The 27902-nt window shown below is 45.9% G+C and overlaps 3 protein-coding genes across 6 annotated transcripts; all 3 read left to right on the top strand.

Moving 5' to 3' along the window:
• Positions 1–171: 171 nt before the first annotated feature.
• plcb3 (phospholipase C, beta 3 (phosphatidylinositol-specific)) lies at positions 172–23003 on the top strand. Of its 2 annotated transcripts, XM_061764357.1 has the most exons (34): positions 172–700; positions 5320–5406; positions 11950–12018; positions 12979–13116; positions 13273–13352; positions 13421–13474; positions 13562–13634; positions 14161–14261; positions 14349–14515; positions 14616–14762; positions 14856–15013; positions 15100–15182; positions 15673–15757; positions 15951–16098; positions 16408–16509; positions 16590–16663; positions 16738–16834; positions 16915–16999; positions 17656–17780; positions 17860–18014; positions 18099–18260; positions 18340–18439; positions 18518–18622; positions 18719–18813; positions 18892–19015; positions 19169–19210; positions 19329–19438; positions 20693–20802; positions 20872–21031; positions 21114–21190; positions 21288–21377; positions 21452–21509; positions 21643–21729; positions 22582–23003. In XM_061764357.1, exons 1-34 carry the CDS (start codon positions 602–604, stop codon positions 22897–22899), a joined length of 3765 nt encoding a protein of 1254 aa, XP_061620341.1. In that variant the 5' UTR covers positions 172–601; the 3' UTR covers positions 22900–23003. The 2 variants fall into 2 exon arrangements, with proteins under 2 accessions (XP_061620341.1, XP_061620342.1); XM_061764358.1 differs by lacking the exons at positions 172–700; positions 5320–5406; positions 11950–12018; positions 12979–13116; positions 13273–13352 and having other exon boundaries at positions 14161–14256.
• Positions 23004–23974: 971 nt separating this feature from the next.
• On the top strand, positions 23975–26595 carry LOC133472878 (uncharacterized). 3 transcript variants are annotated; one of them, XM_061764363.1, is made up of 6 exons: positions 23975–24177; positions 24303–24641; positions 24709–24816; positions 25276–25341; positions 25989–26074; positions 26145–26595. In XM_061764363.1, exons 1-6 carry the CDS (start codon positions 24063–24065, stop codon positions 26208–26210), a joined length of 780 nt encoding a protein of 259 aa, XP_061620347.1. In that variant the 5' UTR covers positions 23975–24062; the 3' UTR covers positions 26211–26595. The 3 variants fall into 3 exon arrangements, 2 of the variants coding, with proteins under 2 accessions (XP_061620347.1, XP_061620348.1); XR_009786890.1 differs by lacking the exon at positions 25276–25341 and having other exon boundaries at positions 25966–26074; positions 26145–26160; XM_061764364.1 differs by lacking the exon at positions 25276–25341.
• Positions 26596–26735: 140 nt separating this feature from the next.
• LOC133472880 (protein S100-P-like) lies at positions 26736–27562 on the top strand. The gene is made up of 2 exons (XM_061764366.1): positions 26736–27217; positions 27375–27562. Exons 1-2 carry the CDS (start codon positions 27065–27067, stop codon positions 27513–27515), a joined length of 294 nt encoding a protein of 97 aa, XP_061620350.1. The 5' UTR covers positions 26736–27064; the 3' UTR covers positions 27516–27562.
• The last annotated feature ends 340 nt before the right edge of the window (positions 27563–27902 follow it).

The raw sequence follows: 27902 nt of genomic DNA, 5'->3' as shown, positions 1-27902 counted from the left end.
TTTTTTTGTAAAAAGTCCCAACTCTTTTTCAAACTTCAAGTCTGACGTTGCTGTCCCTCTCGCTTGTCTTCTATTTTTTTTTTTTTTGTTCAGCCCCACAAAAAAAATGCAGGGAGGAGAAGAAGAAGAGGAGGAGGAGGATAGGGGAGGAAGAGAGGGAGGGAGGAAGCTGAGAAAGTTGGGGAGGGAGCGAAGGGTTCGAGCAGATGGGAGGACGGAAGGAAAGGATCTCTCCGTGGGCTCAAGTGCGCGATTAAAGGATCCTGCGCGAATAAACAAAAGCGGGTCAAGCCCCGTTGCAGTCAAATTTGGTCCCCGCGCGCGTGGAGAGCGTCGCCAGTCACCGTCACCGTCGCACGCCCACTCGTCATGTTCGTTCTCCGAAGTCTCTCCGGGTGCCTGTGACTTGTGCTGGACGACTCGGCGCCACCTTCTCCGGAGCGCTCCCCGGAAGAGAGAAGTCGCTTCGGAGGAAGCGAACGTCGAGATCCGGAGTTGCCACAACCCCCCCCACACACACACACCCCCGCCCTCCCCTCCGAGGAGCGTCGCTCGCCTTCGCCGGGGTTAAGGCGTCGGCACCCGGGCAGAGTCCCTCGCCATGGCCGGGGCCAAGCCGGGAGTCCACGCGCTGCAGCTCAAACCCGTGTCCGTCCATGAGGCTCTCAAGAAGGGAGGCAAATTCATTAAATGGGACGAGGTGAGGTGACAACTTTTGGTTTTGTCAAGTTTGGTGAAGCGATCATTTCAACGTGTGTGTATGTGTGAAGTGCAGGTGTGTGCAAAAGTTCAACACACAAGCCCACTCTTTGCAACTGTGTGTGTGTGAGTGTGTGTCATCCGAATCACTACCAGCAAGTTCAGTTGCCACCAGCGCTCGAATGTCTGTGTTGTGCTCCGTTCCCGTCCAGCCGGTTCTCCCCAGGCTCAATTTTTTGGCCCCCCCACCCCCTCTCATCAGCAACTTTTGACTCTTTCTTCAGGCAACCCACCCAAATGTTGGGCGACCTGTCGTTCGCTACACCCGCACACCCCGACGACCGCACTCAGACTTGATTAACGTCAATATTTGTTGTTTTTGTCGGTGGTTTTGTTTGTTTGCAGCCGGGTAGAGACTTCCCGGATCATACCGAGAGGTGTTGTTCTTTTGTAGCTTCACCGATCGTCTTTCTAAAGGTGGCATTTGCGACGCGGCTCTTGTATTTGTTGCCCATGTCGTCTGGATCATGTTGTTGGGCAACTCGGGCATGCGGCCATAATGCCCCCGTGTGTGTTGGCGTTACTCTTCCGGCAGCTTCCTCCACGGAGAGCTAAAGGGTGCGTGCGGTGGGCAATGATTAACCGGGCAGCTGACCGATAGGCTCCAACTGCTCAGCTTGCAGGCCCTTCATATGCCAACCGCTTTGTCTTTTGGGTCACAACAGGAACGTATGCAAGATCATATCACGATAAAAATGGCTATATTTTGTTTTTACTCTCGTGGCTTTCGTATTGGTCGTACTAGCAAGCAGGCAAAGCGGGCCGCTGGTGTTTCTTCCGATAAACCCGGCGAAAAGGGTGGGTGTTGCTACGGCGACGGTCAAAGTTCGCCGGCATCGGGACTTTTGACTGCGCTCGTCACGGCGCCGGCGATTTGCAAGCGGCACAGAGTGGGACGCGGGTTTGGGACTTTCTCGATTGTGTGATACTTGTCGCTGGGAGCAGAAAACACAAACCTTCCTTTAAATAAAAATGTCATGTGATTTATTTTTTTAAATAATTTTTTTATTATTTATCCCCCCCCCCCCCCTTCGCAGCGTATGTCCGCAGATTTGAAGTACAGAGCATTTATCAGCGGCCCTGCACACATGGGGACAATGAGGCCATCTGGCATCAGAAGAAGCGTCTTCTCACGCAAAGCGACGACCGCCATGTCCTTTTGATTTCCTCGCTCCCCCTGTGTCCCCCTCACGGATTCCAACAGCGTGTAATGGGAATTCCCAGGAAAAGCTGGCAATTAAGCATACTGAAGCTGAGAAACGCACTTTATTCCTTTCCCTTTGAAAAACAAAAATAAAATAGCAATCATGCTGTGCGTCTTGGAGAATCAGTAAGACGAGCGAGATGAGCAACAAATTGTTCGAGACAAAACAAAAATGCGGCTGGCCGTGATGTTCCGTCGCGACATCGGCATTGAAAGCAATTCCTGCAAACACTTCGTAACTCCGAAGCCTCTTGGCGGGGTGGGGAGGGGGGGCTTCTCGACCCTGGGAGCTTGTGACGGGCATTTTTCCAGAATAACTCTCAAATATTTGAGGCCCTCAACTGCAAACGATGCCCTGCAAATTGAGAAGCATCAACATTTTTGCCCCGGAGCCAAAAAACTGTGAGCAAAGCAACACTTTTCAATGGAAGAGGGCTTTCTTGAAAAAGTCATGAATTGTATAATGAATTTTTTTTAACAAGGATTCCCCTGATTTTCCCCTTCTTGTTCCAGAAGGATTTTCAAATCCCATTAAATCCACAGGGATGACGCACCTTTTCAATGAATTGACTTCATCTTAAAAAGTGATTTGAAATGGATTTAACCCCAAACTTTAGGGAAACGCGACCTCTTTTCCAAATGAAACCAAGCAAACTCACGAGTATAAATAGCAAAGGGCAGCACAGCACTAAAGCGGGATATATGACAGGCGGTACCTATTTTTAGAAATGACCAAATGCGTCTGAAATTAGCTTGCCGTCAATCGGGGAAAACATTGACATATTCCTTTTAGGACAGTTTGTTGACATGAAAATCCAATTTCCAGCGTCTCATCACACTGTTAGCCCCTCGACATCGCTCGCGCCGTTGTTTTGTTTGTTTCCTCTTTCCTTCTGCCAACCTTTCACACCTCTTCTCATATTTTCTTCTCATTTCTGCTTTGCTCCAGCGCCACGCTCGCTTCCTCGTTGAAGCCTCGTCGACAAAACCGGTTGGCGTCACAACAGGTCCTCTGTTTCCTCAATAGCATTGGGCATATTTCTTAGTGTTTGGCACATCAAATGACACACACACACACACACACACACACAATTGTGCACGTTAAGGGTTGGGAGGCCCTGGAATACACATTCCAAATGAGCTTTCTTTTTCTTCTGTGTTTGGGCTTGTGTGCGTGTCTCGGAGGTGTGCGTTTCACTTCCAAGGACTTCCTGCTCCAGCTTGTTGTTGAGTTCCAAGCCGAACCGTTTTGATTCCACCACCAGCGCGACTGCTCCGCCCTCCGCCGCCCGGCCCGCAATTCAACTGAGATGAATTCCATCTCAGATTCACTTAAAATTCCTCCCCAACGTCCAATTGAGCAGACGCCACAATCTCTCTCAGATTGCCACCAAATTAGTAAACTCGCCTGAAGACTTTTTATAATTAGCTGTAAAACAGTTGTAAAACACCGCTGTTTCCGCCTGCTCACTTTGTTTTTCAGCGTGTCAGAACATGCAAGCAGCTCCTTCTTTTTTTCTTTTTTTCCATCTCGTTGTCCACGTTTTAACCTTTGCCTCAGCTAGTGCGCAATTACAGCCTGTTTCTCCCCCCACTCCATAGTTTTTTTTACGACACCAGAGCACTGCTTATCACTTAACCCGTCCTCGCTTTCCCACAAAAGATGGCCGCTCGGAAGTGGGACCGATTCACTCGTGCTCGAGAGCTCGGGGTGTTCTGACACCACGCTGACAAACGCTCTTGACACCGTGGCACGGGGGCGAGAAACAAGAGATGGACGGATGGCTTGAAGGATGGAGGGAGGGGTGGAAGGTCAACCGCAGCCACATGCAAAAGTGTGTGAGGATGCCTGGATGTCTCCTGGCTTTTTCTTCATGCCATTCTCTAGGGAGGGTTAGCGTTTAACACTTTGGCAAAAGGGGCACAGGGCAGCGCTCTCCAAGTAGGAGTGGAGAGGAGGAAGTTGTCTTGGAAGAGAGGCTAAGGGGTGATCATTAGCCGACAGGGGGGGGTTCATCGCTACGCTCAGTTAATGAGCGTGCATGTCAGAAGGTCAGGGCCGCAGATGTGGCCCCAGCAATCAATTAGGGAGGAAAATGCAACAAACGGATGATTGGCACGGAAGGAAAAAAAAAGCACAGCAACGCCTTGTTAGGGATTTTCACAGCGTGCTAATTAGGGAGTAGGTCCTATTATAGATGTACTGCCTACTTACAAGCAAAAAGCACGGCGGGACGTCAGGTCAGCATGACACTTCATTTTTTTGCGGGGAATTGAGTGCGGTCTTTTCGCAAACTAACTTTCGACCTGTTGCGCGCACAGCCACGTAAAGGAAATTGTGCTTTCCTCCTGCAGCGAGATGCTGTTAGCGGTCACATGAGCTGACAGATCGCATTCTCTCGGGCGACGTTTGAGTGTCTTTGTGTGTGTACGATTTTTCTGGCGCCGGCCCTGTGTGCAGGGGGCGATATTGAGTGAAATCAGCGACTAAGAATAAGAAGGAACTAAAGAGTGACACAAGGTCACGGCCTTGATGGTAGTTTGCATGAATTCAGTTACACAACACGCCACAAGTGTGGAGATTTATTTTCAGCGCGCAGTTGCACTGGAGCACTTTATTGTAACATGATAATTACCAGATTATTCCATTTTCTCCTTGAACCACCCGTTCTTCTGAACACACATCACTCTTTTTTCTGTCTTCGTTTTTGTTCCAAACCTTTCCTTCTTCTCTGTCCTCCGTCAGCCGAGCCTGGATCTTAAACTGAAGGTATGTTCGACTTCTGTGAAGTTCTGCGATTTGCTTTTCGAGAACTTTGCAAACCTCCAATCTCACAATCTCTTTTATGATAGAATGCTCTGCCCAAATTAGCGCACAAAGTCGAGACTTTTTCAATTTAGCTCCATGACTCTTGGCTCGTTGAGTTGCGATATAAAGTCGGGCAATCAGATTGTGTTTGTCATGCAGCGTTTGAATAATTTTCCGTCGGGTTGCCGGGCAGATGATGCTGTGAACTTGAGATTCATGATATCAATCGTCTGTCACGACATTGGACACCGTCAGACCTGTTTTGCAAAATGTGTGTGTATGACCATTGACCACGTAATGATCCTACGCCGTGTGACATCATTACGCGGTCATCGCGGTGCATGAAAACACCGAAGAGATGCACTCATCTCTTGACGTTTGCAGCGCATTTGACCTTTCTGGTTCTCATCGTGCCATCCCATCGCACAAGTGTTAAAAAGAGAAGTATGCTACGTTCATTTAGCATCAAGCTCAGGTGGGGCATGTGCGCATTGTATTCTTTTGTGTGGTTCTGTGTTATTCCAACCAGTCTGTGTCCTCATCCTAGGAGACAAGCAGCGGTTGCCCCACCTTGGTAACCCTAAAGGTCGACCCAAATGGCTTCTTCCTCTACTGGACGGGAGGCGCCAACATGGTGAGACGCAAACACAAACACAGAGAGAGGCACAATTGGGTTTGAACGCGCTAACGCACGTGCTAACACGGATGTTGGGCGTAACGGCTTTCACCAATTTGTCCTTGTCCCTTGTTTCCTCCGTGATGCGCTCTTCATCCTCTTTAGTCCATCATCTCGCTTCACCCCTTCCTGCCCACAACTGCTTAAAGCCATTACCGTGGCCATATTAGATTGTACATCGTAGGCATTTATCGGACGTAATTAGCCCATGGCTACAGGCAACGTAATAGCAGGATGTGGGCTGGGAGGCGAGGGAGGCTTTGTTTGTGATGCCACCAGGAATCCTCTTTTAATTTTTTCGACTGTCATATTGTCATTCATTCATCCAGAAATATTGCACATCATGCATTTTCCTTGAATAACTCAACTCCCAAACCCTCCAGGTATTTCCGGTTGCTATATTATCCCAAAGGCATCATCAATATCGTCAGTGTCACACTCCAGACAGACTCGGGCTTGAACATTCTCCCAACGTGTGTGTCTGTGTGTGTTTTGAGATAATAGGCCATTCTTTTGCCCAAGGTGTCGCCGTGACACAATTCAGCAAAGATTTATTTAAAGATGAAGTTGAGCAGGATGACTGAGTTCTGTAACAGGAGATGCAAATGTGGTACAACTTCCCTGGAAATGCCAGCGACCCCCCCCCCACCCACCCCCCCCACCCCCCGCCCCGCCCCAAACCAGTGCCACAATATTTGTTTTGTCACAACTTCCTGCTTGTTGTCATCACAAACCGTGTCCACATGCCTTAAATCATCCGGTAATAGAATCCGTGCTTTCCGTCAACAGATTCATTTTCGGCTCTGAAATTCTGCACTGTTATTTCAGAAGCGTTCAGGCCTTTAATTTGGCTTTGTGGCTCCCCCTGTGGAGAATTTGCCGGCACTGCGGAGAAGCAGGGACGAGGACACAGCAACACAGATATCCCTCTTTCGCTTCTTAATGAGAACACTTTGACGTCGTGGAGAGGAACCCATTTCTCGGAATAGCGGAACCCAAAATATTAGCTTTCCAGTGCACCTTCGTCAACGTGGCTGCTCTGATTTTCTTCACATTGGATTTCAGCTAACTCTGATTCGAAGACGCCTGTGTGTTTGTAATCAGGGACGGGTTTCGAAGAAATTTCCTTGAGCTATGTTTTGGAACGGGACCAATCAATTACTGAGTGGTTGTTTTAGTACAGTATGTTTTCTTTCAGTGAAAACTTACCTTGGCAACAGCAAGAGTGGAAGGAAGGAAGTGGCAAAAAATGTATTTTATTTACCAACTGCGATGCAGTGCAAATTTATGCAAATAATCTCCAAGGAAACATTTCAAAGTTGGACTCGACGGGAACCCCTCTCTTGTCCATCACTCATCCTTCACATCCTCGAAATGTGCAGTGTAATGACCTTTCTTTTCTTTTCTTTTCTTTTCTCTGCCTTCCTTCCCCCTTTTTAAACATCCACTCTCTAGACCTCCTCCACTTCAACCTTTATCCACACTTGGAGAGCCGCGCTGTTGATTTATATCCTACCTGCTTGAGCAGGCTTTGAATTCAAAATATTTAAAAGTAACGACAGCTGGTCTCACGTACGTCACGTACTGTACAGGCTGGCCTTGGTGTTCCTGTGACATGGTGAAAAAAAAAAAAAAAGATTTTTTGCTAATTCATGCAGTTGGTTCAGCGATATCTCTCCGCAGGAAATGTCTCGTTGCATCACCCTGTCGAGCGTATGTCGTATGTACAGTAGTTTACAAAGTAGCCCTTCTGCGAGCTTCCAAAAGGTCGGCGCCGGACGTACAGTCGCACCAGGCTGAATTGTGCTGTGCTTGATGACTTAAGTGAATACCTCCCTCTCTCCCATGACAGCTGGAAGTCGTCTCACACACACACACACACACACACACACACACGTGACATATTTCCTCCCCCTCTTTGCCCCGCGTCCCTCTTTGCATGAACATTTTTATGTCCCTCCGTCGTCTTCCCACCTTAACCGGAGCAGATGCTCCATTTCAACTTTCCCTTTCCTAAATTCAAGGAATTGAAACAACACTTCTTGCTCGTTTTCTCAGCGGGCAGGAAGTTGCGCAGACGTGGTATATGATGGAGTGTGATTTTCTTGCCCGATCTCATGTGCCACCGCCGCCATAGTCACCCCACCCCACCCCACCCCACTGCTTTTTTCTCCAGATTCCGCTCCCTCGTGCTTCTCGCTGTCCCTCCAACAAAGTATAAGGGAGATGTCAGTAGCACCTGAGGGGCTTTCCCACCCACGGACGTAATTGCCTCACCGCAGACCGTTTAGCCTGTAATGGATCCAAAACGATTCTTCGCACACGAACGGCAAACCAACTGAAGCGTGTGCGTTGTTCCCTGGATTGCGACGACCAACAACACTCGTAGGCTTGCCACTGAAATCAGTTGACAAAACGTTCCAATGTGAAAAACTTCTTGAAACGTGACTAATTAACCCAAAATAACAAGTTGGGGTTTAATAGGGCGCTTGTGTACCGTCATATGTCTTGTCAGCCTGTCACAGTATTCCAACCACTCAAGAAATTATTTGTTTTTAAACTTCAACAAACTTGGATTTTCCTCACTTTAATTAGATGGTGGTATGTAATTGTCTCTAACACTCTTAACGAGCGCATGAATGCGGCATCTGTTCCAAAATCGTCCAATTAGTTCTTTGAAAGGCTGTTTCGGTCATAGCCAACCGAAAAGAACACGCGTGTAATATAAGCCAGATGGACGGTTTGCGATACAATTGTTGGCAGGTACAAGTAGCGATCTAATAAAACTGACCTCCTCGAACATCTACAGGGAGTTGACTTGGATCAAGGGGTTTAGACACACACACACACACACACACACAGACACACACACGACGTCAGGGGTTGTTGGGGAAGTTGAATGTGTCATTTGATAATGTGACAGCTTCCTCCCCTCTTCCGCACGGTCACGTGTGCTATTATCTGCGGGTGCAAATGGAGCGGCAGTGTGGCTCCGCACTCAATTCCGAAGAAGAACAAAGAAAACAATAAATAAATAAATCCATCGGCTCCAAAGTTGCTAGCTGCTGCGGGAGGAAGCTACCGCTCGTACAGTGCTGCCGTGCACTTGAAAGCATACCTTCAAGTGTAATGGCGGTTACCGCGTATTAAAATAGTCCCCTGGTTAAAAGCTTGGTAAACTAGGAATGTCGGTTGTACGTTACAAAAACATAAAGCAAAAACAGTTCATGCCTCATGATTCATTCATTGCAATTGTGTAACTCCTTCTGGTGTGTGCGTCTCGGCCACCTGGGTGTAGTATAATAATACATGGAGACGGTTACAACTCTTCAGTCAGCTGCAGTATAACTATGGGTTGTTTTTCACAGAGGATAAAGAGTATATGCCTGTGAGTATTGTAATGTCCGTCTGCGTCTATTGTGTTCCACGAGCTGTTGCGTAAAGGGTTGTCCTATGTGACACCGATGCTGTTCGGCCCATCTTAAGGCGCTTTGCATTGTTTGTTAGCATGAAGCTAAGCAGACTTTCCCAAGGTTGCTTGGTGTGAAGTGAGCAGAGGTGACCGCCACCGTACAGGCCGAACAACTGCTCGGAACGTGAACATTTTGAAAAAAAGGTCTCTCGTATTGCAAGGCACCTTTAGAAAAACGAAAAGCTCCTAATTTCCCCTAAACATTAACTTCTTTAATCTAGTTTTAATAGCTCTGTAATTTCAGGTAGTTGTCTGGATGAACCGTAGAGGGAGCCTCAGTGTAAAGTCCTGACATTTGCACGAAAACCTAACACGCCTTTATTTTTCATGCCAATGCTAATGAGTCAATGATTCAATCTTCTTATTTAGTCTTTGAAAGAGAGCTGGCTAATCCATGTCGAACATATTTGGAATGTTTTGTCTTTGTGTGTCAGCTGCACAAACGTGTCTCCACCAAAGTTATAATAGTTTTGGATTTTAGAGTTGTTTTCTGTTTTGTTTTGACTTTTTGTTCGTTTGAATTAGTTTTTAGTGTGGGTTTGCTCATTTTTAGCAAACCCACTTACATTTTTAGTTTTAGTTTTTTTTGGATAAGGTTGTCATTTATTTGAGCTGCAACTTATTTATTTTTTTTAAACCCTCAAAAAATGTCCTTAAACTCGTGACATTTTATAATTGCCCCGCATCTTATTTCCCCCCCCATTTATACAGCATTAATAGTCATATAGTCACTTTGTATATCAAAGTGTTGTTTTTGAACTCCACAGACCACCAAAATTTATTTGGCAAAATAAATGTAATCCTGCCTATTTCTTGATAGCTGATTGTTACTTTCAACTGGAAGGGAACAATTGCAGCGCTTGCTAAAGGTCATAGGTCTCGCCTCGCTACGGGGGAAGAGGGGGGATCGGTTTCTGACACGCTTGCCACCACGCGACATTTGAACCCCACCGCGATTGGTCACCCGAGGGCCGTTTCGGTGCGCCGATCTTTCAGCAAAACGCATCTGCAGGCGCGGCACAGGAAAGGAGTGGCGCTCCCTTGATTGTTTCCTTGGCCTTTAATATTCCGTGTCGCGTGTGTGTGCGGATCATAAATGTGGGACAGTGGCAGGGTAAAGTCAATCAAAGCAACAAAGGAAGGAGAGAACAAAGTGTTTGACAGCCTAATCAAAGTGCAGTAACTCTTAACCGTACGCTGGCTAAAGATAGTCTGACCTCTGCTGAGTTTTGTTTGGTAACACAATGCTTTAGCTACACTGTACAGACGAAAGCATTAAGACTTCATTAGCTTGATTTGAATTCTTACCGACCACGACATGAAGGACAATTGTGTGCTTGTAACCTTGTCGGAACAGTTTTGGGGAAGGCTCTGTTCCGGCTTGATGCAGTGCCCAAAGCAATGCTCAGGAAACGTTTGGTGAGGAATGACTTGGCTATTTATATGTTTATTAAAATGCGTGTCCCTCCGGTACTCTGAAATTCTGGACTTCAGGAAAAGTCGACTCATTTGGCGCAACGATCAGAGTCCAAAGTGATAAACGGCGTGGGCCGCGCTGGGGCTCAGCGCCGACAGATGAATGTTTCTCTCTACAGCTGTGGCGACCAGCTCAATATTGCACAGCGAGACACGCGGGCCAGCTGAGCACAAGGTCGGAATATGTCAGGAATGTACTCGCAGAAATGGCCGACCTTCTCAGCAAGCACGCCCCCCCACACCAGCGTTTCGACAAACAGCACTGTGCGCAAACCTTGCACGTTTTTTCGAATCACACGATGACACATGGCGGAGATAAAAATTCAGCCGTGAAGAGTTGCGCATGCTTGTCTGACCCCCCCCCCCCCCCCCCGACGCAACCCCCCCCCCCCCCCACACACACACACACCATCTTGCTCAACAAGTCAGGATGTTTCACAAGTTCGAGCCTGCATGTCGGCCATTAGCAGACATTGCCGTAAGTGTGTGTGTGTGTATTTGAAAGGACAGTAACAAAACGTTAACTGTCAAAACGCACACACATACGCGCACACGGGCGGCAGACAAAGTTGTCGTCTCAGTTCTTGCGGTCTCCAAGGAGTCGCCATGGCAATGGCAGAATGAAACCACAGCCTGTGGGAGAGGAGGAACTTTTTTTCAATGATTGCCTGTGTGCGCGTCCTACAGACCCAGAAGCACTTTAATCCCCCCGGGACCAAAATGATTCTCCACAGGCCAATGGGAGGACATGGTTTGAGTGCAACTCAATTTGTGATCCCTTTTGAAATAGTCTTTAATGTCTCCTTCTGCATGCGGCCAATCACGGGGAAGCGGAGAGGACAACAAACAACATGGGTTCCCAACTCAAAGTCAGTTTGTTTTCTGGAGAGCAACTCCAACTACAGCAGGAGAAAGCACGAGCAAGGAGGCCTTTCACAAACAGACAGTTGCAGACAGAGAGTGAATAACAGGAAGTATGACATAAATGTTTTTTTTTTTTTTAATTCATGAAAGATCTGACGGGAGAATGAGGAAACCATGGGGCAGGAATGCAGATAGAGATGTGGCAAAAATGCTAAAAGGGAACCAGCAGGGCTCAAGAAATATATCTTTTTTTTTTTTTTTTTTTTTATATTTACACTTGCCTTATCTTCTCCTCTTCTGGACCACACTAGATTATGAACAGCATCAGCTGTCACCTGTATCAAATGGATACAAAATGGCACTTTTGTTCTTTCAACAGCGTCTTACTTAAAAACCTTTCCAAGAAAATGTGTGTCCTTCACAGTGATACAATGTGTGTTCCTAAAAAGGTTGAAAGGAACACGTGTGCTCGGCCTTGCAGGCCCCGCACATCCGCGAGATCTGGGCAAGTCAAATTGCGAACCCGGGCAAGCTGCTGACTCACTGAGAGAGGCACATTTGACTCACGGGTCGCCCTGCTTAAATTGCTAACAGTAGTCACAGGATGGGGCTGTAAGGCCAACAAATGTTAACACAAAGTCCCGAAAAGAAAACATTACTTTTATTTTACATTTTTTTCTTTTTTTTAGGAGGTGGAGATCCTGGACATGAGCACCATCAGGGACACCAGAACAGGAAAGTACGCCAAGCAACCAAAGGTAGGTTTGTGCATGTGCGTGTGTTTGTGTGTGTGTCATGCCGTCACCTCCCGCTGCTGACGAATTCATGCCACTCAAATGTGCCCGTCACCAAAATGTGCATGAGTGCGCCGTGTGTGCATTGCTCGCAAAAGGTGGCAGAGCGCTAATGAGCCTCAGCGCAGATGGAGCGGGAAGTGACACAACCGCTGATGGAGACCTCGTGTCATCGGCGCAACGCGAATCCAATGTCAAATGTAGCCATGAAATCGGTCTCGGGCAGGCATGTAGATGAGTTTGTTTGCGATCAAATCAAAGGGGAGACAGCAGAACTTAGTTTTTTACATTTTTATCGCAGGCCGCCATTGTTATGGTTTCGGGCGGGAGGACCACTATGACTGTGAAGACCATTTAAATGGATCGTTATATTATTGCATATACACACTTGCCCCCGGAATTAGTTGTTATACAGGATGTCCCAAACGTCTTGATGCACTTCCTTTTTTAAGAATTTTAAGAATCATTCTGACAGACCTGAGGCCATCGGCATTCGACATCATAGACTTTGCAGTTTTTCGACGCATATCCCACCGATTGACTTTGGAAGAGCGTTGCATAATTTCCGCCTGGCAAGATGATTTACGAAACCCAACTGCAGTTCAGCGCCAGTGTTAATGCTTATTAACACTGCAAATCCTAAACTGTCGAATGATGATGGGCTCACGTCTGTCCAATTGACACCTGAAACGAAATCGAAAAAAGGTGTCGTGACTTTTGGGACACCGTTTGACAACAGATAGAAATGGAAATCAAAAGTCATTGCGGCAGAAGTATTTCATGTACAGCTATTGTTCCATTTGTGTTAAGAAGGGATTTTGTGGATAAAATTCTCGTAATATCTGTTAAAACCGCTATTTGGTGTCAACTGTGAGTGTAATCGCATCCAAATAGCGTCAAGGTCATGCTGTACTTTTGCCTCAGGACCCCAAGCTTCGGGATTTGCTCGGCTTCGGGAAAGGCGACAACGTAGAGGGGAAGCTGGTCACCGTCGTCCACGGCAACGAACTGGTCAACATCTCCTTCCTCAACTTTCAGGCTATGCAGGAAGACACAGCCAAGGTAACTATGGCAACCGTCTGACGAGCCGACCATGGGCTCCGATCATCCGTCTTTCCGTCCTTCCTCTCCACCCTTCCATCTGTCCTCGTTCCATCCTTCCTTCCTCACCGATCACCACAGTGTTGGCATTGCAGCTTTCCCCCCGCCTGTTCCCAGGTTTGGACTGATGAGCTGTTCACTTTGGCCACAAACATACTCTCCCAGAATGCATCGCGGAACACGTTCCTCCTCAAAGCGTAAGAACTCTCGTGTGAGATTCGGAGAGTACGTACACACACGATTTTGTTTTCTTTGACTTGTTCAGGTACACCAAGTTAAAGCTGCAGGTGAATCAGGAAGGAAAGATCCCAGTGAAGAAGTGAGAGACGCACATCAACAGCGTCGTCGCAGTCGTTGAAAACCAGCACTCAATGAGGTCTGCGCACGGGGTCTCTCTGTTTTACAGCTTTCACAAGATGTTTTCAGACAAACGGCGATTGGAGACGGCGCTGGAGCAGTGCGGTCTTGTGAACAACAAGGTAATGACACAAATGCGCTGCGTAAATCGAGCGCGTCTTTCCTTGTTTGAAATGATGTGGGTCAATGTCTCTCCTGCACTTTGCCTGTTGTCATCTTCAACAGTTATTTCGTAGTCATCCTTCTGTTTGTTATGCTTTTTTTTTTTTTTTTTTTTATCAAACAACTATTGCCGGTTTATTATTTATTTATTTATTTATTATGTCCCTTTTTCACACAAAAAAAAAATAAATGATTACTTTTCTTTGAATGGGTTACAAAATAGTCTTGGTGCGCTTATGCTTTTTCTGGGCTCAAACTGCGTTTCTTTCGTCCTGATTAGCCGCCTCTCATTTTCTCCAAAAGATCTATCTAAAGTCACAAGACTTGAAGCATAAGGGGCCGTTTTTTTTATAATTGTCACTGTCAGTAATTCCGTTGGTGGTGTTTTCCTCTTGCTGCTTACACAGAACAGATTTATCTGATCATTTTTGCTTTTATTTAGGGTTTTCTAACAATGTTAACGCTTTCTCTTTTCCATCTCCGCAGTTTGATGGATTAAAGCCAGATGAATTCACATGGGAAGCCTTTCAGAAGTTTCTCAACAGTCTATGCCTTCGCTCTGAGATCCAAAGCATTTTTGAGGAAAGGCAAGCGGCACTCAGTTAGCACGCTCATTGTTGTTTTTTTTTTTTTGCTAGTTTGTTTGTTTCACCTGCTTGTCTTTGCCGCTTCAGTGGCTCCAAGGGGAAGCCTTTCAACTCTCTGGACCTGCTGACGGACTTCATCAACCGCCGGCAACGCGACTCCCGCCTGAACGAGGTGCTGTACCCGCCGCTCAAACGAGAGCAGGTCCGACAGATCATGGAGAAATATGAGACCAACATCAGCCAGCTGGAAAGAGGTATGTTCGCAGATGAACCTGGACAAATGTTTTCCGCCAAGGATTGCTTGTTAGCAGCAAAAACCACAACCCAGACGACTAAACTGCATCTCGCTTACAGACCAGATCAGTTTGCAGGCCTTCACGCGGTATCTGGGAGGGGAGGAGAACAGCATCGTTCCTCCAGAGAGACTGGACGTCATCGACGACATGAATCAACCTCTGTCGCACTACTTTATCAACTCCTCGCATAACACGTACCTCACAGGTATAAACACCAGAGCACCAGAAACGTACAGAAACTGAATCGTTTTGTGTCCGAGCGGCTCCCATCGCTTCCTCTTGTCCCGTCCGTCTCCAGTGGGTCAGCTCACCGGTCTGTCCTCAGTGGAGATGTACAGGCAGGTGCTGCTCACCGGCTGCCGCTGTGTCGAACTGGACTGCTGGAAGGGTCGACCCCAGGACGAGGAGCCCTACATCACCCACGGCTTCACCATGACCACTGAAATACCCTTCAAGGTTTGCGCCGCCACCTCCTGGATGCTGCAGAACTGCAGCACGTCTTTGATTTGGTGGATTCCGGCATTGTGTCTTTCTGATTGCAGGAGGTAATTGAAGCCATCGCGGAGAGCGCTTTCAAGACTTCGCCGTACCCCCTCATCCTGTCCTTTGAAAATCACGTTGATTCGTGAGTGGCAAAAAAGTGAACCGCCTGCTGCTGCAATATTGAGAGAACATCTTCAAAAAAAGTTTTATAGTTTTATCCCTTCAACATCAAAACACCCCCCCCATCAAAACACAATTAATTGTTAAAACACACATTGTAAAGAATTTGTCAGAACCTGGCTGATATATAGGATTGTCTTCCCTGTGCTCTGTGTTTTTGGCTCGTCCCATCAGGGGTCGCCAGAGTTCAACCCATAAAACCGATCGCTTACAAATACGCAACAAGCGGGGGGGGGGGGGGGGGGGGGGCGTGAATGATGCACGCCAATTTTGCGGTGGTTCACTGTTGAAACACATTCACTGCCATTGACGGCTTTAGAAGTCAAATATCCATGTTAACTGGGAGGGCTGGCAGTGAATGAGTTAACATGCACAAAAACAGTGTTAAAGCTGACGAGGCCCGTGCAGTGTATAAAGCTTTTTTTCTTTTTTCTTTTCCTTTTTTTGGTCAGGGCCAAGCAGCAAGCCAAGATGGCGGAGTATTGTCGGACCATATTTGGAGACGCCTTGCTCATTGACCCATTGGAGAAATATCCAGTAAGACTGATCTCCAGTTAGGTCTTATTGTTTTTAATCTGGGCTGCATTCTGTCTGTCATCTTTAATGCCCTTGGTCGTCATAGCCAGAAGTTTTTAAGTCGTTTGACGACTGCAGGAGCTTCCGCTTGAGATATTTATGGTTACGTTGTGCAATGGAAGCTTCATCTTTTCCATCTTGCGCTTGATGACAGCTGGTCCCAGGCCAGCCGCTGCCCTCGCCGCAAGAGATGCTGGGCAAAATTGTCATCAAAAACAAGAAGAAGCACCAGCACCACCGGCCCTCGAGCGGCGGCAGTATACGACGATGCGAACTGGAGGAGCATTCACCGCCCCACTCTGGTACGCAACAAAGGCGAGGAAATGACAAAATCAGTTCGTGTGCAGTATGAATGAATGAATGAATTTTATTTTAGCCCACGGACAGATATGCACATGCTTTTAAAAGTTGACTGTTGCAAATCCAGTCTTGCGCTTCATTCATATCCCTGAACCTTTTTGGGATATTTGCTGGTCATACGTAATGTCTAACTTTGTACACTATTTGAGCAGTCCGCTAAATCCTGAAATGTTAACGTCTGTGTCTTTAGAAATAGTTAATTTGTGTGCAGTAGACATGTTCAGGCTTTATTGGGCAGTTTGTGTGTGTAGACTGCCCTCTGTTGGAAGGCGAGGGAGGACAGATCCTGTCCAGCGCGGAGGAGAAGCTTGCCGAGAGGATGGTCAAAGACTCTGACCCTCGCAAGTCCATTGGTAGGCCAAAGAGCCGATTGGAGCTGAATTTTTTTGAAATGATTGTTGTCGCGTCAGGCTATTTCTTTGCACATTCACAGGAGGCGAGGGAGAGAGCGAGGAGGACGACGAAGACGAACCCGTGACCGAGCTGAAAAAGCAGAACTCGGATGAGGTACGACCCCCTTCGCATCGGAGCTTTGGATTTTGATTGGCCGCTGGGCTGACTGACGGCTCTGTCCTGCCTAGGGTACAGCCAGCAGCGAGGTCAACGCCACAGAGGAGATGTCCACACTCGTCAACTACATCGAACCTGTCAAATTTAAGAGCTTTGAGCTGGCCACCAGTAAGTGGGATAGCGATACTGTACCTGGCAACTTTTGTTTTGAGGGCTAATATTCGTCACTTGTTTTTCTTTAACACCAGAGAGGAGGAAGTTCTTTGAGATGTCGTCATTTGTGGAAACCAAAGGCATGGACACGCTGAAGAACTCGCCCATCGAGTTTGTTGAGTATCCTTAGAGGCTTCCATGGGAGAAACATTATCGCTGCATTGCATACGGAAGTGGATTCAGTCGTCACTTCTAGTCACCTTTTGTTTGGCACTGCAACGTTGCACGTTTTGCATTTGTAAATCCCAAACTGACACCACATGTTTCATATCTTTAACAGTTAACGCAACCCAAGATGTTTTTCTGTTATATATTAAATACAGTACACATATCTTACTAATCAATTGCTGTTGACTTCAATCTGCAAAGTTTTGATTCTAAAAAATATGTTTACAACATCGCATCGACTCGCTCACGGGGGCTGTCATTTTTAGGTATTTTTCGCTCTCGCGAGAATGTGACTTGTATTCGTCACTACCGGCTTTATTAAGAAAATCATACATGGTTAAGAAATACTCAGCAACGACAAGCTACATATCGCCGCTGTCCTGCGGAATCCTCACGTCTCCAAAATCACTAGTTTTGCTCGAGTTACCAAACACTGTTTCGTCGTTACTTCCAGTCTGCGTTTGCCCAACATGGCATCCCCCTTACGCTGATTAATGATCCTGTTTAATTCTTATAATATTAACCAGAGTGCCGTGTTGAATGTGAATGTGTTTTTGCTTTGAAAAAATGTGTTGAGGTTTAGTTCCCCTTTAACAGCACTACTCCAGGTACAACAAGAACCAGCTAAGCCGAATCTATCCGAAGGGAACGAGGGTGGACAGCTCCAACTACATGCCGCAGCTCTTCTGGAACGTCGGGTGCCAGATGGTGGCGCTGAACTTCCAGACCCTTGGTGAGCACGTGACTGGAGGATTCAAAACCAGCAAACCAGCCCGCTGTCTTCTTCATCCCTTTTGTCGGCTTTCTCTTAGATCTGCCCATGCAGCTCAACACGGGCGTCTTTGAGTACAACGGCCACAGCGGCTACCTGTTGAAGCCCGAGTTCATGAGGAGGACAGACAAGCACTTTGACCCTTTCACGGAGAACATAGTGGATGGAATAGTTGCCAACACAGTCAAAGTGAAGGTCAGGGCAAATGTAGGGCGATGTAGACATTAGCCAAGTTTCTCTGAGTACCTAAACACAACTTGCATTTCCAACACTTGTCAGGTGATCTCAGGCCAGTTCCTGAGTGATAAAAAGGTTGGCGTGTATGTGGAAGTGGACGTATTTGGACTTCCTACAGATACAAAACGGAAATACAGGACGAAAAACTCCAACGGGAACTCGCTAGATCCTGTTTGGGATGACGACGCTTTTGTCTTTAATAAGGTCGACAATTCTTTTTTTACCATCCGTCTTGTGTCGTTTAGTTGTGCTGCCGTCTTGAAACTGAAAGCGTGCTCCCCAGGTGGTCCTCCCAACGCTGGCCTCTCTGAGGATCGCCGTATTCGAAGAGAACGGCAAGTTCATCGGACATCGCATCCTCCCCGTTTCGGCCATTAGACCAGGTCAGTGCACACGGACTGCACCTGAGAGGTGACTCGGCTGAACTTCAAGCTTCAATTGGATTGCGTCCTCCTTTTTAGGTTACCACTACATCAACCTCAAGAATGAGTTGAACCAACCCCTCCTGCTGCCCTCTCTCTTGGTCTACACCGAGGCTCAGGACTACATTCCGAATGAACACCAGGGTGAGCGGACCGCAACACTGCCCCAAAAAAAGAACATTTTAGCGAAAAAAAACCCCATAAAAAATCTGCTTGAACTTATTTTATGCGTGTCTTCAGAGTACGCCGAGGCCCTGACCAATCCCATTAAGCATGTCAGCCAGCTGGACAAGAGAGAAACACAACTGGCTGTGCTCCTCGAGGAGAACTACGAGGTGCGTGCAACATCGCTTGGCTTATTGATTCAGTTTTAACAACTTTCACTTACGTCCAAGTCTGTTGGCCGCTCTCAGCATTTCCCCAACCTGCCCAGAAATGGCGAGGCCAAAAGGGAGCACGAGGACATCCCAGGGTGCGTCGCATCGCCCTTCCCCCCTCCTTACCGACTGGACGAATGCCCCGACGTCATCCAGCCAGGTAGCGAACATGCGCACATCTCGAATTAAAGAAAACTGACCTGCTCTGCACGTTGCTTTTTGATTTCTGCCCCCCACCGCTGCCTGATTTGTTTCCCCCACATCCATTTCACACGTCTGCTTCTCCCTCGTTTCTTTCTACGTGTTTGCGTAGCGCAAAGCCAAAAGGAAGACCTCATCGCCGCTGTTCTGGCAGGTAACGTCGCCACCGCCACATCACTTTCCGCACGTGTGTCTGTGTCTCCCTCAGTTGCACGTTTTCCTTCTTCCCTTTTGACAAATGCCCTTCATTCACTTTTCGTCACATCTCTCAGATGTGCAAGCACAGTCGATAGACGAGCTGAAGCAGCACAAAAACTACGTGAAGCTCATTAAGAAGCACAGCAAAGACCTCAAAGAGTTACGAAAGAAACACCTGAAGAAGGTACGTGTTTCCACATATCTGAATTTTAAATACAGTGGTCTCTTGACTTCACCAAGCAACTTACCGTAATTTCTCGTGTATAATGCGCACCATTGTATAATATGCACCCCCAAAGTTGACCTCAAAATTTTGGAAAACCTTTCAACCTATGTATAATGCATTTTTACAATGCATCATTTTGCTTCTACCCATATGATATCTACCCATCAAAACATGAAATATTATCTCTATTTTGTTAGTTTTTTCAAGAATAATTCTGAAGTTAAGCACTTTATTTGAACATGTAATACTTTTTTTTAATTTACTTACTCTTATTTTGAAATTCACAGCCCTGCTTTTATTTAGTAAATTAGAAAACACACAGTTGTGCTCATGTTTGATTACCCGGGCAGAATTTGTAAGATGGCTACAATTATTCAATTAAACAAAACATGAAGGACCAGGCGATAATTTTATTTTAATGGGATTCAAATTAAACGGTCAATAATTTTAGAAAAGCATTATCATTAAACAAAACCGAACCATAAATAAATTTATGATGGTTGTTGTTCAGTCATCAGTCATATTTAAAAAAACAAAAAAAACAAAAACAATATTTCACAAATTCTGACAGGGTATGTAAACTTACGAGCACAACTGTACATAAATGCAGTCATACGTACCCTTGTCATGTTGGAATGAAAATGTAGGCTACACCTTTTTTATAAGCACGAGGTGGCGGTGGCATATTAGAATGAAAGTGTACACCTTTCTCATAACCTCTAGGTGGCGGTGGCATTTTGGAATGAAAGTGTACTGCTTTTTCATAACCACTAGACGACGCATACATTTATACAATGTGAAAGTTTTTTTTCCATTTGCCCCTATACCTATGTATATGCGTACTATTGACTTTTAAGAATTTTTTGGGGGAAAAAAATTGCACATTACGGTAACTTCCTGGTTTCGTCAATTCATTTTCCCTGTTGAACTGGACTGAAATATCATTCATCCATTCCAGCCTCCCAAAAAACACCATTAAAGAAAAATAGCACTGTATTGTATAAAAGATCAAAGACAAGAGAAAGTAAAGAAATAAAATGATTGTTGTAAAGTGTAATTACTGCAATGTAGTAATCATGCATTGGTTGTGTGCCTTTAAGGGGCGTGGCCTAGTGAGTGACATCAGTAGCAGTGATTTGTGTGTTTTGAGCATTTGTCCAGTCCAATAAAGTACGTCCACGTACCACTGTACTTACTCTGTTTGTGCATTAGGTGTGGAATCTCAGTAAGGAGCAGAAGACTCGGAGTAGTCAGCTGGAGTGTGATTTGCAAAGGAGGCGCAGTCAGATGGAGAAACACCTTAAACGCAGTGTCAAGAAGAAGTAAGGATCTGTGAGATGGCAACATGCCGTAGAAGAAGCTCAGGCTGTGATGCCTGTTTTGCCTTCCAGCGAGCCCCAAGAGCCAGTGCGGCGAGAACTGTCGGCCCTGAATCAGGAGCACGAGACAAAGACGGTCCAGCTCAGGGAATGGGAGATGCAGGAACTACTGACGCTCCGGCAGAAGCTGCACTCGCTGGAGATGGAGAAGCAGCAAGCGTACCTCCAAGAGGTGCAGGAGAATCCCTTCACCAGAAAGACGTTGCCGTCCGAGTGGCGTCGCTCACCCGCTTGTGCTGTTTCCATCTTTCCAGTCCTTCCAGAGGTTGAAGGAAACGGCGCACGAATGCCAAGCGGCTCAGCTCAAGAAGCTCAGGGAGGTTTGCGAGAGGTGAGTGAGCCCGATCGCGGGGAATTCAGAACCCATGTACCACTTTTTATTTTTATTTTTTTTTCTTCTCTGCATTTTTCTTTTTTCCTGTCCACAGGGAGAAGAAAGAGCTCCAGAAAATCCTCGACAGGAAGCGACAGAACAGCATCAGTGAAGCCAAGAGCCGGGACAAAGACAAGGCGGAGATGTAATTATTTATTTACTCACGTATTTGTAATCATTCATTTTCATTCAAACGCTTTTCTGCGCTCTTATCTATAGAGAACTGAACGACATCAACAGGAAACACATTCAAGACTCTGTCAGCCTAATACGCAGGGTAAACGCACTTGAGTACAACTGTTTTACTGTCGTCAAGCGGTCACCAAATTTAAAAATAAATCATCTGGGGGCCAAAAGAGAATTTGGATGATTTCCCCCTGCTGACTTCCAACATGTTCCTTCCTCCTCAGCTGGAGGAGGCTCAGAGCAGGAGGCTGGACAAGCTGATGCTGAGGCAACGAGAGGTGCTGCAACACATCGACGAGGAGCTGCCAGCGGTGAGCAGAGTCAAAGTCAAAGATTGGTTTGAGATGTCCGACGCCGAGGCGCCAAAACGACTCAGTAGAAGTACAGATAATTGCGATTAAAAAGATTATGCTTCAAGTGCAAGTGCTGATTCCACTCCGTATCTTAAAATGAGCACAGACTCCGAAAAGAAGTTACAAAAGTAAGATGTAATTTTTTTACTGTCAATTACAGTGGTGCGTTGAGATACACATTTTATTAGTCCCGTGACCGCAAAGTCTTCTTTTCCCACTAAAATGATTGGGAATGCCATTCATTCGTTACAGCCTCCCAAAGAAAAACTAACATGTTTGTAATGTATTTGTTTTAATAAGCAAAATAGTGCTCTATATAATATTAGACTTTCTAAAAAAAAAAGTAACCCAATTAAATATAATTCAGACATGGATATATATGGAGACAGTCACAACTAAGCTCAGTAAGCTGCTGTAATGTTAGTCATTTTACAGAAGATAAAGAAACTGTGAGTATTGTTAAATTGCCTCTCTACAAGTGTTGCTCCCCCATTTGTGTTCAAATAGCCATTGCTTAAAGCATTATAAGACCGCCACAAAGATGCTAATCATTGGCATGTCTATGGCATTTCGTATTCTTTGCTAGCATTGAGCTAAGCAGGCTTTCCCAAGTTTGTTTTAAATACGCAAGGTGTAAATTGTGTTTGTTGTGCGTTTAGTTTGAAAGTAAACTTCAGATGGGAGTGGAAATAAACAGCTTGAAGCCTCTTTTTTTTTTTTTTTTTTTTTTAAATCTTCTCACTGCTGGTTGAAACTGTTTTTTTTTTTCTTCTTCTTCTTCTTCTTCTTGTGTGTGTGTGTCCGGTGCAGCTTCAGGCTAAGCTGGACAGCAAGCTGAAGGACGAATCTCTCCATCTACCTGAGGAAATCTGCCAGCACCTGCAGCTGGAGCTCCAAAACAAAGGTCTGCGCAATAACGCCCTGTCCTCGCCCATGTCCAACAACGGCAGCCCGGGTTCGGGTTCGGGCTCGGGCCCGCCCTCTAACTGCTCCACGCCCGGCGACCCGTCCACGCCTCATCGCAGCATGTGGAACAGGAGCATGGACAGTATCACGTCCTTTGTGCCCGGCTCCGCGTCTTCGTTGTCGACCCCTGCGCTGTCCGAGGTGGAGATGTCCTTCACCTGAAGTTATTGTTTGTACAAATTGATTTAAATGGGGGCTGTAAGGATTAAAATATGGGATCGTAATTAATTAGATTATGTACTAATTATATTCCTTTTTGAAAAACATTCTTGTCCATAGAGCTCTACTATTTTTTACTTCTGTTTTTGTCAGATAACATCAGTCATTCTTAGCAAAAACATTTTACCACTTACGATCTATTGCCTGATTTTTATGTTAAGATTTTCTGCCTTGTTTCACTTTCCATAACTCGTGGGACTGTTTTGTGGAAAGCTACAAAATGCAACGTCCTGACCATACCCTCAATTGGAAACGCCGACGTAGTTTTGATTTTGATTTTTTAGCTGTAACGGCAGTCGTTAACCAGCATGTGGTGCTACAGCCTTGACAGTTTGTTTCCCCCCCCCCCCCCCCCCCCCCACACACACACACACTTTGCACTGTGCAGTCATCTCTTCTGAAGCCAATTTTCATAGACACACTACTACCATTCCTTTAAAAAAAAAAAAAATGTAAACCAAATTGTTGCACAAATATAAAGGTACTTTAATTTATCAATGTTTTTATCTGTAAATTTCCGTCCTCCCACGCCCCCCCACCCCCTCCCCATTTGGTGTTTTACTTTTTCCGCAGCAAAAGAAAAAAAAAATGTTTTCCTGTGGAATTGAGGGGGGGTTAAGCAATGGCACTCGTGAATGTTTCCTGTGCGTATGTTTTAGTTGTAAGTGAACTTTACTACTGACTACAGGTGCTGGAGCGAGAGATCAGGAGAGTTGGTGTCTTCTTTTTAATGTCTGATCTCTCCTGACCTTCCTCACTCTTTGAGCACTGGCTGCCTGTCTTGTCTGAATGTCCCCCCCCCCCCCCACAAACACATTCTTTGTCAACTCTTACCTTTTATTTAAATGGCATTTTAACAACGTCTGCTGCGTCCGTGGGTGTTTGTTGCCAGCACGTTGCGAAACACGACTGACAGCTCTGAGTCAAGACACTTAAATACCACACTGACTGAAATTCGTAATATAAATTGACGTTTTAAAAAGTAGTATTACAGACCTCACAGTTGGCCATCAATTGCATGTAATACAAATGTTTGTATTTTAATCCCAAAGTGATGACAGTTCTGCACAAGGACCTTGTCACCTTTCTCGACTTGTGTGTGAACGATGGGTGTGTTTTTCGAGGGGAGGTCGAGAGCCGAGTCTTGTTTTCAGTGTGGAAACATGAAGCTTCTGCTGACCTCTCTACTACTTGCCTGCCATTGCACTCTCTCATCACGGAGTAAGTAGAAGAAATGTTACAAAAAATCATGTGTGGAACCAGCCGAAGAATGGATGAGTATCATTGTCTTACTCACATTTTTGCCGCTAAAATTTACTATCTGAACTTTCCTTGCCTGCCCGTAGGTGATGCGACCGACATGCGTGTGAACCAGAGTCCTGGCATTGATGTCCTCGAGGGCCAGACGGTCATCATCAACTGCTGTTGGTCAGGAAATCACCCCAGAGTCAAGGTCAAATGGTTGAAAAACTCAGCCAATTATAAGGACTGCTCCCATCCTCTCCAATGTCGGCGAAAGGATGCCGAGAAGTGTGTGAGCTTCGAATTGTCCAACATCAGTCGAGAGCACTCTGGCACATACGTGTGCCAGGTCAGTACGGACATACCGCTTCTGAAGGAGGCCAGAGGAAATGGTACAGTCGTGAGAGTAACGCACCAAAGATCAAATGGCACAGCTGAAGGAGGTAGGCAACCAAGACTTCAGACCACATCTTCTTGAGTTTTGTGTGTATTCAGAAAATGTCTTTCCAGGTCGTACCAGGAGTCCTCTCTGGGTTCCACTCGGGATTTCCTTGGCTTCGGTGGCTTTGTTGCTTCTCATCGGGCTTACCTTCTTCTGCAAACTCAAGCAAACAAAAGGTCAGTTAAAAATGGTCGCATTCTTTATTTTGTTCCCCCCCCCCACTGGTAGCTGTGGTGTCAAACTCGTTGTAGTTCAGTGGCCAGGTGCAGCCTAATTTGATGCCAAAGGCGCCGGCCCACCAAAATCATACCAGACTTAATCATACGTTTTCATGCAAAACAAGCCGAGTACATGAGGAAAATCTTTTAGATTTCTCTACAAAACAACCTCAATTGTTTTTGCTTCAGTTTGTCATCTGCATGTGTGCATAATAACTGATCACAGTGATTGCATTTTAAGGAACTTATTTGGAACTTAAAAATAACATATCGTATTGCACTAGAAAATTAAATCAATTCATGAAGACCAAGGAATTATTACCACTCTATTTTCCACCTAAGCATAATAATTTGCAAGATTATTCTCAGTCCACCACCACAATGTCATTGTATTTTTTCCACTTTCAAACTCACCAGGGTTTTGGCACGCAGGCCGCATGCTTGACACACCTGTTTTAAGCAACGGATGTTTGAACACAAATGGTGCGGCAACACACGTCGACAGACACAACACTACTCACAAGCATGTGTTCTTTATCCTCTGCTAAAAACGACAAATATAACTGCAGCTTACAGCGCAGTTGTGACCGTGTACATTCGAATGTCTGAATTATCCTGCCCCCAGTGGCCAAGTCGCACACACCAGAAAGAACTGTAATTCATTCATCATGATCCACAAACTGTTTCATTCTTTACTTTCTATTCAAGTACGTTATTACAATTTGTTTTTACAAAGTATAATATAACAGAGTGCTATTTTCCTTATCGAAAAAACACATTGCAAACTTTTTTTTTTTTGGGGGGGAGCTTCCATTCATTCAACACAGAAAGATAATTTGAGATACAAGCGTCTTGAGTTATGAGTGCGGTGACCTGAATGACTTAAACTCGTCTGTTTTAAAAAGCCCTTTTTTTCATAACAAAGAAAATCCTTGTAGTATCTGAACTTTATTCAAAGTAAAGTACAATTTGCAGCAAGAAACATGACGTAGCATTAATTGCTTGAGGGGGGGCCACGTAAAAAGATGAACATGATTTGTAATAAATAAATCATCACTTTTGGTGAAGAGAAATGGGATAATTTCATATTTTTTGTCATACACTAAGATGCTCCGTGTGTGTGACACAAGGTGTGAAGGTGATCTACGAGAGCCCCCACTTGGACTCGGACGTCGGCGAGACGGCCAAACGCCGCAGCGGCGACTCGTCGCAGTGGGTGAGTGCGCTCAGACGGAGGGGTGAAAGGTCACGGGCCGTGTGACGCGTTACTCTCGTCTGTGTTTCAGTGCGAGGTGGTCGTGTACGAATCCGTCGATTACTTTGAGCCTGCGCAGACGAAGCAAAATGGGTGAGGGCGCACGCGCTCAGAAGATTCGCTTGCCTGTTTGCATTGCTTCGCCTTTACTGCATGTATCATCTCAATACTATACTCACGAAACGTGAAGGAAGTTGTGAATTGACGACTGTCTCGGGCCGCGAGCTGGCGTTCATGCCGTGCAGTTTCCAGACCATGATGCAGATGGAAAGCGTGTGTTTGTGTGTGTGCGCGTCTGTGTGTGTTATCTGCGGTCATGAGCGGCAGGTCAGTGACAGGAAGTGGAAACAACAACTGTGACAGTTCAAGTCGTTTCTCTTTGTAACCGTTGGGCTTGTATTTGTGCAGGTAATCGTCACTGTGTGTACAAACGACTGAATGAAATGTCTTTGAAAATAAAAAGCAATTTCTTCACTTTTAAATTATTATTATTATTTTTTTTTTTCCCCCCCCCATTTACATTCCAATTTTGTATTTAGCACAAACGTTAGCGCGACCTTGGTATAACATAACTTTCTCAGGCGATCCGACGTGCCATGTAACAAGCATTTTCTACTTTTGTGCAAAGTTATACTATATCAACACTAATGATGGTCCTGCCCACCTACACAACCTGAAATGCAAAAGTCGCTCCTCAAACCGAGCAGTAAGTCAACATCAGAAAGAAAGTCTTCTGTATATACTGGCCGTGTTTTTCATTCTTATCATTTCCAGTTGTTGTAGCTCTGGTAACAAGCTTCGACCAGAAAAACCTGATGATTTGCTCGGCTCGTCTCGGCCCACCGAAGCCCTTGTCCCCAACAGGTATAAAACCGGCTTCCAGCAACGCACAGCAACTCTCCTCCTCCTGCACCTCGTTCGTGGCGACACTCGTTGACGTCCCTTTCCGAAATGTGCGAGAGTAGCCCGACGAACCTGGAGATGGCCATGTGCTGTCTCGGTGATATCTTTGACCAATACGCGGCTGCAGAGGGGAACAGTTTCACCCTGACCAAGAAGGAACTCAGGACTCTGATTGAGAAAGAGCTGCCCGAACTTTACCAGGTAACGTGATCATCACTGCAACACGAGCAGGCAAATACAAATGGAACTGCATGAAATGTTATCGATATCGCAATGATTCGCTGTACATCAGTTTAGCGCCAGTTAATGCACTCTCGGTCCTCGTTTATGCCGATGTCTGTATTTTTGTGCCGTGCAGGCAGCACAGGCAGACCCTGAGGGGCTAAACCTTATGCAGGGGCTGGATTCCGACAAAGACGGAGAGGTGGACTTCCAGGAGTTTATGATCGCCATGTCCTGCGTGTCCTGCATCAGCAAAGCGTCGCGCTGCTTCAAGTGAGCGCGGCGGGCGAGGCCCGCTGAATAAAAACCTGTTGGAGCACTTGAGCAGAAGTGTCAAGGGTCATTTCTTCGCGCAAATATACACGCCTTTTGTCGTTGAACAATAGGAGAAAAACGTCACAGTGGTCTCACCAAAGGCAGAAGGTGGTTAAGGCGAAACCCAAACAACCACGCTTGCAGCAGATTCTCACAAAAAGTCACAGCAAACAACCACGACGTCACCTCTTCCAATTAAAGACACTCAAGTGAATTCAGACATTATACATGTTTAAAGATAGTTGCTAAAAACGTGCAAAGACTGAGAACTATGTCGTATTCAGTTGTGGAGATAAAGCGTCAAAACTGTTTCTAGCACTCCTTCAGTTTTCCTGACTTTCAGGGGCGC

Source organism: Phyllopteryx taeniolatus, chromosome 23 (genome assembly GCF_024500385.1).
Source record: "Phyllopteryx taeniolatus isolate TA_2022b chromosome 23, UOR_Ptae_1.2, whole genome shotgun sequence".
In the NCBI taxonomy this organism is placed as follows: domain Eukaryota; kingdom Metazoa; phylum Chordata; class Actinopteri; order Syngnathiformes; family Syngnathidae; genus Phyllopteryx; species Phyllopteryx taeniolatus.
This window is presented reverse-complemented; position numbering and strand designations above follow the sequence as displayed.